We start from the raw sequence: 13,387 nt of genomic DNA, 5'->3' as shown, positions 1-13,387 counted from the left end.
ACTATTGCCAAAGGACGTCTCTATTGCCAATCATTCAATCAATAATGTTCAAGCAGGTTGTACCTCTTCCACTACTATGACTGGTAACCCTCTTTGTTTCACTTCTTTCACTCCAACACATCACACAAACACACACCCACATGATTTATACCATCTATCTCTTTTCATCTATCACTTCTCATATTTCTTTTCTTGTCAAACTTCCAAATGGCCACACTGCCCCTGTCACTTATATTGGCACTGCTCATCTTACTCCTATCTTAATTTTGCATAATGTGCTATGTGTTCCCTCTTTTGCTTTCAATTTAATCTCAGCCAAACAACTAACCACTTCACTTTCTTGCTATTTTATATTTCTTTCACAAATATGTTTTCTTTAGAAACTTTTGTCATGGACCACGATTGGCATCGGTGAGATAAAGAATGACCTTTACCATCTACTTACAGAGCCAGTGTCTCCATCAGCTCTCCTTGATTACTTTTCTTCTTCTTTACATAAGACCATTTCTGGTTCTGTTGTTTTCAAAGATGTTGATCAAGTTTATGATATTTGGCATTGTAGACTGGTCCATACTCCCATTTCAAGGATACATGTAATAACATATTCATCTATTAAAAATCATGTCTCCACTATTTCTGGTACTAACCCATGTCATGTGTGTCCCCTTACCAAACACCATAAGCTTTCATTTCTAGATAACACTCACAAAACCAAAAACATCTTTAAAATTATACATTATGACATTTGGGGACCCAATTCAGTAGAAGCATATGATGGCACCAAATACTTCTTAACCATTGCAGATGATTTCTCTAGGAGCACTTGGATTTACATGCTCAAAGCTAAATCTAACACTAGACCATGCATAGAGGCATTTTGCAATCTAGTAGAATCCCAATTTCGAACAAAAGTCAAAATTCTTAGAAGAAACAATGCTCTTGAGTTTCAAATGAGAGACTTCTTTAATAAAAAGAGAATCATTCATCACAGAACTTGTGTGGCAATCCCTCAACAAAATGGGGTTATTGAAAGAAAACATCAACATCTATTGAATATAGCTCGAGCCCTCAAGATTCAATCTAATCTTCCCAACATCTACTGGAATGATTGCGGCCTCACTGTAGCATACATAATCAATCGAATTCTCAGTCCTTTACTTGCAAACAAAACCTCTTTTGAACTCCTTTTTAACACACCTCCCTCCTATTCTCACACAAGAATTTTAGGCTGCCTCAGCTTGGGCGGGGCAAACCCCCTCATTTGCCAGATGCAGGGGTGGCCCGCATCTGGCCCTCTAGCGAGGAGGGGGGGCAGGCAGGGCCAATGTTTTGAATACCGTACCGGACGCCGTACCGGTCAAGGCACTGGATCGAAATATTTCGGTACCGGTACCGTTTCGGGATAGCGTTTCGGGATAACGTTTCGGGATAGTCGATCTATAAATAGATTATATATATATAAATTATATTCTAAAATAATAGTCTATATATAAATAAATTATATACAAATACATATATATATATAAATTATAAATAGTCTAGTCTGAATTGGGAGTTAAAAAATAAGCTTGTAGTTTGAAAAAACGAAAAAAAAAAAAAAACACAGGCCAAAATATCAGCCGGTACCGGCCGAAATATAGGCCGGTACAGGCCGAAATTGAGGCCGGTACGACCGGTACCGGCCGGTATTTTGGCCGGTATGGAACAGGTATAGTACCTGTACTGGCAGGACGGCCGAAACGAAAAATTTCGACCGTACCGGCCAGTACGGTACGAAATTTAAAACACTGGGCAGGGCCCAACCCTACCCCCACTTATATATTTATATTTTACAAATTGTGTATATATAAATATATATTACAATTTGTTAGACTTGTTCACAAGATTGTACATGTATTGCATTGACCTTCTATATTAGGTTAGCGTAGGAAACTAAGGCAATACATATACAATCTTGTGAACAAGTCTAACACTCTTACGAACAAGTTTAACAAATTTAAAAATGATAACATAAAACTATGTTATTAGTTTTTAAATGATTGTTATATATATAAATTTTAATTTACAATTTTAATTATATAATAATTTAGGTAAAAAAAATATTTTTGAACGTAGAAATAATTTTTAGGTCCCATAGGGCATCAATGATTCAATACCCTTGAAGTGAGTGGGGGGTGAGGTGGATGGAATGCTTGCCCCTGCCTCTTGGGGGTGGGGTGCGGGGGTGGAAACACTGCTCCCGCATCTGCGGGGTGTGGGGAAGGGGTAACTCCACCCAGCATATGCTTGTATCACCCTTAGAGTGCGCCGCAATCCCAACCCCAAAATTAAAAAAAAAATGGATATTAATATTAAATATAATGAAATTAATGGATTAGGTTTATATCTCTATTAATTATAGAAAAATGATAGAAAATCTGTAAGTCAAGAAAATGGCTCTAATAAGATTTCTTCAATAAAACAAAGTCCCCATTCCAATATGATCAAACCAAAATCACTACTTTTTGTCTCTAATAATAATAGAAAAATGATCTACACACAATATTTTATGCAACATACTGTACAATAATATTTTAAATAAAGAGTGCTTTTGTAAAATATCTTATAAAAGTAACATAATTTTCAAAAATACTCCCCTTTTATAACATTATTATTGTACAATGTATTATATAATTTGTTGTATATATATTATTACTTCATAATAATATATGTTACGTGTCCCATTTGACACTTCTTTTGAACCTACGTGCGTCGACGTCCTAATCCTGCGCCCACATCATATACGAATCTCAAAAGTTTTGAAGTTCTCAAATAACTTTATCCATCGGGACAATCCTTATTTTGATAACTTTATTTTATTAAGTTGTCTTGCCCAACTATTTTTAAATATTATTTAATTTTAAATCTTTAGTTTTTTTATTTAATTTGTAACGCCCCATAATCGGATGGGTCGGAGAATTATTACCTGTCACTTACAAACCTGTCTTCCAAAGTATCTAAAAAGTCCAAAGATCTCATAAATAGTACACGATCTCATATTTTCCAAATAACTATAATATAAACTCCCAAAAATCATCATAACAATTTAATATTAATCCAAAGGGGGGTCCACAATATCCCAATAATCCCAACATAATAAACTGATACATCCTTAAGTATCAATAGGTCTAAAAAACACAAAGAACTTCAAAAAAATCTCAAATTAAACCCTCAATCTAACAATGGTACCCTTAGGTACTCGCCCCTCTATCCATATCTAGCCAAGCTCCAATTTCTATTCCTGACCCCCAGCTGGATCATCAATATCATTTGAAAAATATTAAAAATAAGGAGTGAGTTATCAACAACTCAGTAAGCAGAAAGCCTATATTAGTGTGTAAACATGAGCCTTTTTTAGAGAGTTTGGTATGCAAAAGCAAAATATTTCATTTTCATATGCCCATCACAAAACGTATTATCAGAAAAATCAGAGCGACATTTCAATCTTTTCATATTCACAAACCATTTTCATATTCAAGAACACTTTGGCATAATATAATTGAAAATCTTCATCTTATCATATCATATCGTATCATATCATATACCATGTTTAACCCCCGTAATAGGGTTGTGCTATCCCCGGTGGCCAAACTAGACATTATTATATTGTGAAATTTTCCATTTTTCAATCTCAGAGTCCCGAGTGTGCACAGAGGAAAGAACACATAAATGACTACTTTGTTTTCAAAGTTGGTGCACTTATATCATATCATATCATGTTGGTACCAACCATATCACATGAACCAGTATCATCATATCATAAACATATTCAGAATCAGAATAAAACAGATAAGTATGACAAAGGTTTTTTCATATTAATATCGTATCAAACCACATGTTGAACATATTCATATCATTTCCATATGATCATAAACAAACCCAAATCATTTTATATCATACGTACAAAAATTCGTAGATATCGTAATCGCTCTTTTGCACATTTCAAAATCTTGTCAAATATTGCTCATGTCTACACATTTCATGACAAAATCATTTCTTTTCTCTTTCATACGTATCTTATGAGTAAATGCAAGATATATTTACTGAGGTTGTTTTTCACATTTCCGTTTAAAATAACATGCACATTTTTACAAACCAACCTCAATTCATTTCTTTTTTTTATGCAAATCTAGCATAGGAACCTCGTTTACCTGACTATTGCAGCGTAATATATATGCCTTGAAAATGACCTCTATCAGTCTCGTCACCTATTCATAAAATAAAATATATAAACTAGGTGTTAAAAGACAATTGACACAACTTCTATCTAAAAAATAAATAAAACCCATAATCCCAAACCATATTATAGCTAAAACAACTCACTAAGACAACCATATAGTAATCTGGACAGCCCGCATTTCAACCCAACGTACCATATACTAATCTTAATATTGTCCAATACAACCATCAAAACTAATGTCAACTCAACTCATCAATAAATCACACTTATTTCAGTAGCTCATAATCCTAAGCAATCGCTAACAATTTAACCAAAACGACACTACACATCGCATGTTTCTCTCCGTTCACAAGTCCACAACAGAAAAATCTCAACACTTCTAGATGTTAATCGGCACCCAACAAACTCCCTTCTAATTATTTCTAAACTACCAAACCAACAAACCAAAATTTATAAAATACTCAACGAAGTGAAAAACTTACGGTGAAGACTCAACGTTTATGTGAAACCGAGTAGAACTTCGAACTCCTGCACTACAACAAACACAAGGTGCACTGAATGAAAAACCACCAAAATCACGGACCACTGAAGAAGCTCTTGGCAACTAGTCAAATATTTGTTTTCCACCCAACACCGTAGCACTAGAAATTAGCTAGAACATCACGCAGGTGAGTGAGTGTGTGGCGCCCCCAATCCCCCTTATATAAATACACAGGGATCGAGACGCCAGGATGGTGACAACACGGTCACACATCCCAACGAAGTGCCAGTGTGTGTACATGCAACAGTGTACAAATATAATAACGCAGCGGATAGTCAACTAAGTACCAGAATTTAATTACAAATATTTAAAACAATTTATCTTTAAAAATTATACAGTCATCCCAAATATAATACAAAAGGTGAATACATAAACTGATAAAAACACATAACTCACTAAACAGGAGCAATCCCAGATCACTCCTCCAACGGAGCCAAGCTAAGGCTCGTCATCATCATCTGCATCAAAATCTGCGATACCATAAAATGGTACCACAGGTAAGTATAAACCAAACAACTCTCGGGATAAAATACATTAATGCAACCAACAATATAGCAAAATACAGTTAACCATAAAATACCATTTTTTCCCAGAAAAATGATTATTTCCAACACACGCCAAAAATCCCATTTTGGCCCAAAATATCCGTAACACATTTTCCCATAAAATGATTCACACAAACAATCCAGTTATCGGACACTGTAGGCGGGAATCGCAGGCGGGACTCTACCACCGTCCCTGCTTACCACCATCCCTACCGCGTGCACCGTAGGCGGGAATCACAGGCGGGACACAACCACCATCCCTGCTTACCACCATCCCTAACGCGTGCACCGTAGGCGGGAATCACAGGCGGGACTCTACCACCATCCCTGCTTACCACCATCCCTACAGTTCCTTTACACACAATAAATACTTAACAGAGCACTGTAGGCGGGAATCACAGGCGGGACACAACCACCATCCCTGCTTACCACCATCCCTACAGTCTCTTTTCCTTTTACTCACATGAAAATCCAAATCCAATAAATACATAAACATGTATGCAATACACGAAAACCCAGTTTTCTTTACAAACATGATCATGCATGCAATATGCGATGTACGTGAACAAGTCATAACCAACAACCACAATTCACAATGCAAACAAACACAACTCCGTCCACAATCCATCCAACCCCCGAAACTCCTCGGACTCAGTCCGGCAAAACAACCCAATTCACAGATAATATGCGTTAGTGCAAAAATATATTTAAATCACGAAAGTTCGTTAAGGAAAATACTTACAGTGCAATATAATAATTTCCGGAGGATCTCGAAGTTGCAAGTGGTGATTTCTGAGCAACACCACAGTGTAAAATACACTGTGGCCGTGGGTCACAATTACCAACTTTTCAACGAGGACAAACGAAGACCCAAGATTGATAGGGTAGGGCCTAGGGAGGTCGGTGAAGCCAATGGTGGCGGCGGAATGGGCGGTAGAAGACCAAAATGCCCAAATCGGAAATGTAGTTGGTGGAGCTTCACCGGTGACGGATCGGAGGTGGGGTTGGGTCCAATGGGTTGCCAAGAGGTCGGGGATGAAGTGGTAGGAAGATGGTGGCCAATGGTGGTGCGACGGCGGCGCAGCGGCGGAAGGAGTGCCGCGGCTTCGAAGAGCTACTGGTGGTTAACGGCGGCACGGATGGAGGTGAGATTGGTGGGGTGAGGTCGCCGGCGGCTGGGGAAGCTAATGGGCTGGGCGGTGAGGGCCACCGCCGGCTCACGGCGGCGCTGGCGTGAAGGTGGCCCGCGGCTTCGTGGGGGCGTGTGGGCTACCGGCGGCGAGGTAGGGGCTGAGGTTTGGGAGGTGAGGTCGCCGGAGGGAGGGGGAGCTGGTCGGCTGGGCGGTGTCGCGCACGGCGGCGCGACGGCGGCGCTGGGAGGAGACGAAGGAAACGGGCGGAGGAGAGGAGAGAGAGAGGTCGCGCGGGAGAGGAGAGGAAATAAGGAAAAAAAAAAAGAAAAGAAGAAAAGAAAAAGGAAGGAAAGAAAAAAGGAGGGAAAAGAAATGAGGTCCAATCCTCATAACTTGGGTCACAAAAAAGATCCAACGGAGACGATTTTAAAACCACAAGTTAAATAAAATAATTTAAACGTAATGGTAAAGTCAAATTGAAATAATTAAATCCCACAGTAATTAATTTAAATATTAAAAGCAATTTAAATGCATAACAATAAATAAATATTTAGAAAGCACATAAAATTAATTTTCACCAAATTAAAATCATAGAAATAAACTTACTAAAAATTCAACCAATTTTAAAATAAGAGGATAAATTTTTGAACAATCAAAAATAATCTTTCAGTAAAAATACACTGAAATACGGGGTGTTACAGAGTGTGAGAACGGGAAAAGAGAGAATAAACTCAGAAAATGTTACGACGTTAGTGAAACCAAGAGGATCTTACCTTCGCTCAACAAGGCTCGGCGTCACTCACTGAGATTATCCACTTCACACACGGAAGAGAGCAAGAGAGAACCAAGCGTGAGTGAGTGACTAAAGAGGAACACAGTGAAAGAAAGAAAAAGAAGAACAACTAAAAACGCATCTGCACTACCTGCAACTCCAAACAAAATGCAGAAAAACAGAGTAAGAGAGAGAGAGCGTCGGATTTGAGAGAAAAAACCGAATGTGAGGGAAAAGAAAAATGGAGAAATGCTAGGGCATTAAACTCGGACTCATGCACTGACCCAACGAAAATAAGAGATGGAAATGGGAAGGGAAGTGGGTAACGTGTGAGAGAGAGAGACGTTTGAATGAGGGAAACCCAGAAAAGAAAAAAAAAACCGAAAGAGAAAGAGGGGGAGAAAGAATCGGGAGGAAGCTGAGGGAGAAGGAGAACTTACCCCAAACGGCGCCGTTTCAAGTTCTCCAAGAAAAGGCTGGGCTTTTGCACACGGATCCGGCCTCACAACGCTGGGCCTTACATAATCATTATAATTTTTTTAAATTCTCAAACAAAACACAAAAGATAAAACTAATTTTTCAAACTTTAAAACAAAAACTTATATTCAAACAATTTTTTTTATAATATTTTTATTCAAATTATTTCCTTACTATTTACATATATATTAAAATATTCTGAATATTCGAACTGCCTAACAAAGGGTACAGAGTTTGTAGTTTAAGGTTTTAAAGATGATATTTGCTATTCATAAGCCCCACACACTATACACCACAATTTTTTCTTTTGGTTTTATTCTTCTTAAAACAATTGAATTCTTTTACTCAGTATCCATATACCACACATTTGATAAGAAAAAAAAATTAAAAAAATAATAAAAAAAGTGATGTATGGTGTGTGAGGCTTATGAATATAATTTTTCATATATAAATATATATGTATATACATACACACACACATATATATAGTCATCAATAAAGGAATCACTATCGCACCGAATTGCTAATAATTCGAGAAATGATATTTCTAGTATTAGAGTTCTAAGTTTTGTGTATTTATATTGGAAAAAAAATAGATAAATTCAAGATTTACGTAAAAAAAAATTTTAATGATAAATTTTAGTTCTTAAATGAAATACGTGGAATATATTTAACCTAAAAGTGTATCAAAGATTAGTTTTAAGAAAATTGACACAGTCTCATTTAATTTTACAATCATTCTCATCTCATTTAATTATTATAATTTTTTTAAATTTTCACATAAAATAAAATAAAAAATTAACTTTTTCAAATTTCAAAACAAAAATAATATTAAAAATATATATTCTTATAATATTTTATTTAACTTATAATTTTTATCTCAACTTATCTCATCTTATCTGTAAAAACAAACAAATGTCATGAGTTTATCCTGTCAAAATTATCGTTTGAGTATTTTATTTTCTTTATTATTTTGTTAATAATTAAAAAAATAATTATTAGTGAAGTTAATTTGAAAAACTCATGGGACTGCCCCTTTATTCCTAATAATTCATTTGTACAAAATTCACGTGACAGGACTATAGGATTTTGTGGTGGTGGATGACCGTGCTTTCTACAAGTGTGATGACGATTACGAAAAGAATTAAGAAATCACCGTCAAATCATTTTGGACTGTATTTAAAGAGAGAGAGATAAGATAATGAACTCGGAGAATACCACCAAAATGGACGCCATGGCTGATGATCTGCCTAAGAAGCTTCACATAGCCATGTTCCCATGGCTGGCCTTCGGTCACATAATCCCGTTCTTAGAGCTCAGCAAGCACATAGCTCGAAAGGGTCATCATGTTTCATTTATTTCTACTCCTAAAAATATTGAACGCCTCCCAAAGATCCCTCTAGATTTAGCATCTTTCATAACTTTTGTCAAGCTGCCCTTGTCCCATGTAGAGAACCTCCCAGAAAACGCAGAGGCCACCATGGACGTACCACATCACATAATTCCATATCTTAAGATAGCTTACGATAGTCTCCAGGAACCTTTATCTCGTTTCTTAGAAACCTCCACTCCCGATTGGATTGTATATGACTTCGCTCCCCATTGGTTACCACCAATTGCTGTTAAGTTATGCATCTCACGGGCGTTCTTCAGTGTTTTCAGTGCATCCTGTCTAGGTTTCTTAGGACCCCCAGCACAGTCGAGTGTGATGGAAGATGCTATATATCCAAAGGGCATGAGGATGGAGCCCGAGCGTTTAACTGTACCTCCCAAATGGGTTCCCTTTCCAACGAAAGTAGCGTTTCCGCTATTTATGGCTAAGCAACTAGTGCTTGGCTTCTATGAAGAAAATGCTTCTGGTATTTCCGATTGGTTTCGTTACAGTAAAACGGTGTTAGGTTCCGAATTCATGGCTGTTAAAGCTTGCATGGAGGTCGAAGGTGAGTGGTTGAAACTTGTCGGAAAACTTTATAATTTACCAATAATTCCAGTGGGCTTATTGCCACCGTCGGCGGAAGATCAAGGCGGACATGACGATAACAACGATAGCACTTGGGGAACGATTGTCGAGTGGTTAGACAAGCCAGAGAAAGGGTCAGTGGCTTACGTAGCATTTGGAAGTGAGACTAAACCAAGTCAAGAAGACTTCAAAGAGTTGGCTCTAGGGCTAGAGCAATCGGGTTTGCCTTTCTTTCTTGTTCTAAGAAAGCAAAATAGCCAAGAAAATGGAGAAGACTTGGATGATCAGATTCCTGAAGGATTTGAGGAACGAACCAGAGATCGTGGGGTTATTTGGAAGGGTTGGGCGCCTCAGGTTAAGATATTAGGTCACGATTCAGTTGGGGGTTACTTTACACATTGTGGTTGGAGTTCAGTCACAGAGGCATTCCAGTTTGGACGTCCACTCATTATGTTGCCCATTTTTGGGGACCAAGTACTGAATGCTAAGCTTTTAGAGGAGATGCAGACAGGAGCAGACGTACCCAGAAATGAGCAAGACGGGTCGTTTAGCAGGGAGTCTGTGGCCAAAACGTTAAGGTTGGTGATGAAGGATGTAGAGGGACAGATTTACCGGGATAAGGCCAAGGAGATGATGACAACTTTTGGAGACAAGCAACTCCAAGACCGATATGTAGTTAAATTCGTTGAGTTTCTTGAGAATCATGGACAGGCTTGTGGAGATCGCTAATACCAAGGGTCGTTAGAAAGTGATTTAAGTGCAGTAAAATTTGCCTCAAAGTCCCTTAATTAAGGAGTAAATAAAGAACTTTTTCCCTTTTTTTCTTTTTTTTTTTTTTTTTTGTTTTGTTTCAGTTTCTGATTTTTCTGCAATATTGAGTTGAAGATGTTGCTTCTGTACTTTGGTTTTAAGTTTAAAATAAAGAAGCTAATGCAGTGCTCGTTATACAAGATTTAGCCGGGTCTGTACTCTATATATATATATCATGTTCAGAAAGTTTCTTTTGTAGAATCTCATCCTAGAAGATGGAAAAATTACAGTTTGCATGTGTTTCTCTACTAATAACGCTACAAGGGAAGTCACTTTTTCAAAGATTATTTTCGTTCGGAAAAGTCCTATAAATCGCTACTATTGACTTTTTCCAGCGATTCACACATTGCTACATGTTCACCGATATTATCCCTCCACTTGTGATCTATCCCTCTGATGCCTTGGCTCCCACATACGGAAACTCAAGAATCGTGACGTCGGGATGATGACAATATGGATCACGCGTCTCAACGAAATGTGCTCAAGTGTGTGCAACATGCGAAAGTGCATAACAAAGATCGCAGAGGTTAATTAAAAGTCACCAACTAAGTACTAGAAATTTAAATATAAATATCCAAAATAAATTTTCTTTTAAAAATCATACAGTTATCCCAAAATATTTTACAAAGGGCAAATACATAAACGAGTAATAAAACGAATCTCGATACATGAGAGCAATCCCATATCACTCCTCCAGCGGAGCCAAAGCCTAAGGTTCTTCGTCCTCCTCTGCATCAAAATTTGTGATACTATAAAATGGTACCGCAGGATATCAAATACCGTGAGATTAGGAATCTCAACAAGTAATCAACCAAGTAACCCAATAGATAAAAATGTATTAATGCAGCTAACACACATGAGTACATAACGAAACACAAATATGACACCAAAAACCTCATGTTCCTCGCAAATTATTATCTTCCAACGCACGCCAAAAATCCGATTTGAAAAAAAACACGCTATGAATAATATCTGTCATTTTTTCAGAAAATGCACTCGTAACCATTAAATTATAAACTGACAATGTAAACATTTATCGGACACTGTAGGCGAGAATCACAGGTGGGACTCTTCCATCATCCCTGCTTACCACCATCCCTACCGCATGCACCGTAGGTGGGAATCACAAGCGGGACTATACTACCATTCCTGCTTACCACCATTCCTACCGCGTGCACCGTAGGCGGAAATCATAGGCGAGACTACACCACCATTCTTGCTTACCACTATCCCTACAGTTCCTTTTTAAACAAGAAGTACTTATCAAAGCACTGTAGGCGGAACTCTACCACCATCCCTACCGTATGCACTATAGGCGAGAATCACAGATGGGACTATACCACCATCCCTGTTTACTTCCATATAGTCTCTTTTCATTTCTCTCAAACCAGTCAATCCAATCATTTATAAACATATTCAAAATCATTTCTCACATGAAAATCTAATTTTCAAATAAACACATGAACATGTATGCAATTATGCGAAAACTCAGTTTTCATTTACAAACATAATCATGCGTGCAAATATACAATGTACATGAAACGGCGCATTATCCAACAACCAGCAAATCACAACACAATCCAAAACACACAAACAACTCCATCCTCCAATCCATCCGACTCCCTTACTCCTCAGACTCAGTCCGGCATAACCAACCAATTCACAGTAAAAATAAGTTAGTACAAAAATACATTTAAATCACGAAAGATCATTGGAAAAATACTTACAGCGCTTTATTATAATTTTTGAAGGATCAAGGAGGTGCAAAAGGTGGCAGCACAGTAACGTAACAATGCAAAATGCACTGTGGCTGTGGGTCTCAAAATGCAAGATTTCGAATGGGGACAAACGAAGACTTGAGATTGTTAGGGAATGGCTTAGGGATGTCGGTGAAGTTAGTGATGGCGGTGGTTGGCCGTGGGTAGCGGCGTAGAGGGTGGTTGAATGCCAAAATGTTCAAAACGGAAATGTTGATGGTAGGGCTTCAACGGTAGCGGATCGGAGCTGGAGATGAGTGGTTTGGGTTGCTAGGATGTCAAGGAAGATGTAGTGAAGAGATGGTGACCGGAGGTGGCATGACGGCGGTTGGGAACACAAAGAAGGCCGCGGCTTGATGCCGTGCGTGGAGGAGAATGGCGGCGCGAGAGGGGCTAGAAATCGGAGGGTGAGGTCGCCGGTCGGAGGGGAAGCAAACAGGAGGGGCGGTGAGGCACTCGGTGGCGCACGACGGCAGTGGCTGGAAGACGACACACGGACGGGAGAAGGGAGGGGCTGCGCGCGGGAGAGAAGAGAGAGAGAGGAGAAAAAGAAAAGAAAAAGAGGAAAAAGAAAAAAGTGAGGGAAAGAAATGAGGTCCAATCCTCACATCTTGGGTCACAAAAATGATCCAACGAAAAAGATTTCAAAATAACAAATTAAATAAAACAATTTAAACGTAGTGATTAAATAAAAATAAAATAATTAAATCCAACAATAAACTAATTCAAAATGAAGAGCAATTTAAATGCATAATAATAATTAATATTGAGGAAACATATCAAATTAATTTTAACAAATTATAAATTATAAAAATAAACCAACTAAAAATCTGATAAACTTAAAACAAGAGAATCAATTTTTAAATTAATAAAAATAATCCTTCAATTAAAAATACACTAAAATACGTGGTGTTACAATCCCAACAGAAGCAAAAAATCACTACTAAAAGGTTGTCTTTTTCAGCGATTTTTTTTGCCATAAATTCCAAATAAACCACTGCAAATACCCATTCGGTTTGCCTATTAAATTACTAAAAAACTTTTGTGGTGAATTATAGTCGTTGCAAAAAGTTTATAATCGCTTCTAATGAGAAGATCTATTACAACGGCCTAATTAAATCGTTGGGAAAACTATTTGCGGCGAATAACACTTGCTGTAAATAATATAAAATC

At 37.7% G+C, this 13,387-nt stretch overlaps 1 protein-coding gene and 1 long non-coding RNA gene across 2 annotated transcripts; both read left to right on the top strand.

Annotated features, from left to right (window-relative positions):
• The first annotated feature begins 2,453 nt into the window (after positions 1 to 2,453).
• LOC121260769 lies at positions 2,454 to 8,095 on the top strand. Its single transcript, XR_005939777.1, has 3 exons — positions 2,454 to 2,465; positions 2,586 to 2,592; positions 7,934 to 8,095. It is a non-coding gene; the product is annotated as an uncharacterized LOC121260769 (long non-coding RNA).
• Positions 8,096 to 8,789: 694 nt separating this feature from the next.
• LOC121258992 (putative UDP-rhamnose:rhamnosyltransferase 1) lies at positions 8,790 to 10,693 on the top strand. The gene is made up of 2 exons (XM_041160459.1): positions 8,790 to 10,468; positions 10,520 to 10,693. Exon 1 carries the CDS (start codon positions 8,889 to 8,891, stop codon positions 10,374 to 10,376), a length of 1,488 nt encoding a protein of 495 aa, XP_041016393.1. The 5' UTR covers positions 8,790 to 8,888; the 3' UTR covers positions 10,377 to 10,468; positions 10,520 to 10,693.
• Positions 10,694 to 13,387: the final 2,694 nt, after the last annotated feature.

The sequence above is a fragment of the Juglans microcarpa x Juglans regia genome, chromosome 4D, assembly GCF_004785595.1.
Source record: "Juglans microcarpa x Juglans regia isolate MS1-56 chromosome 4D, Jm3101_v1.0, whole genome shotgun sequence".
NCBI classification, from domain to species: Eukaryota; Viridiplantae; Streptophyta; class Magnoliopsida; order Fagales; family Juglandaceae; genus Juglans; species Juglans microcarpa x Juglans regia.
Note: the sequence above shows the minus strand (reverse complement) of the source record. Positions and strands in the feature narration are given on the sequence as shown.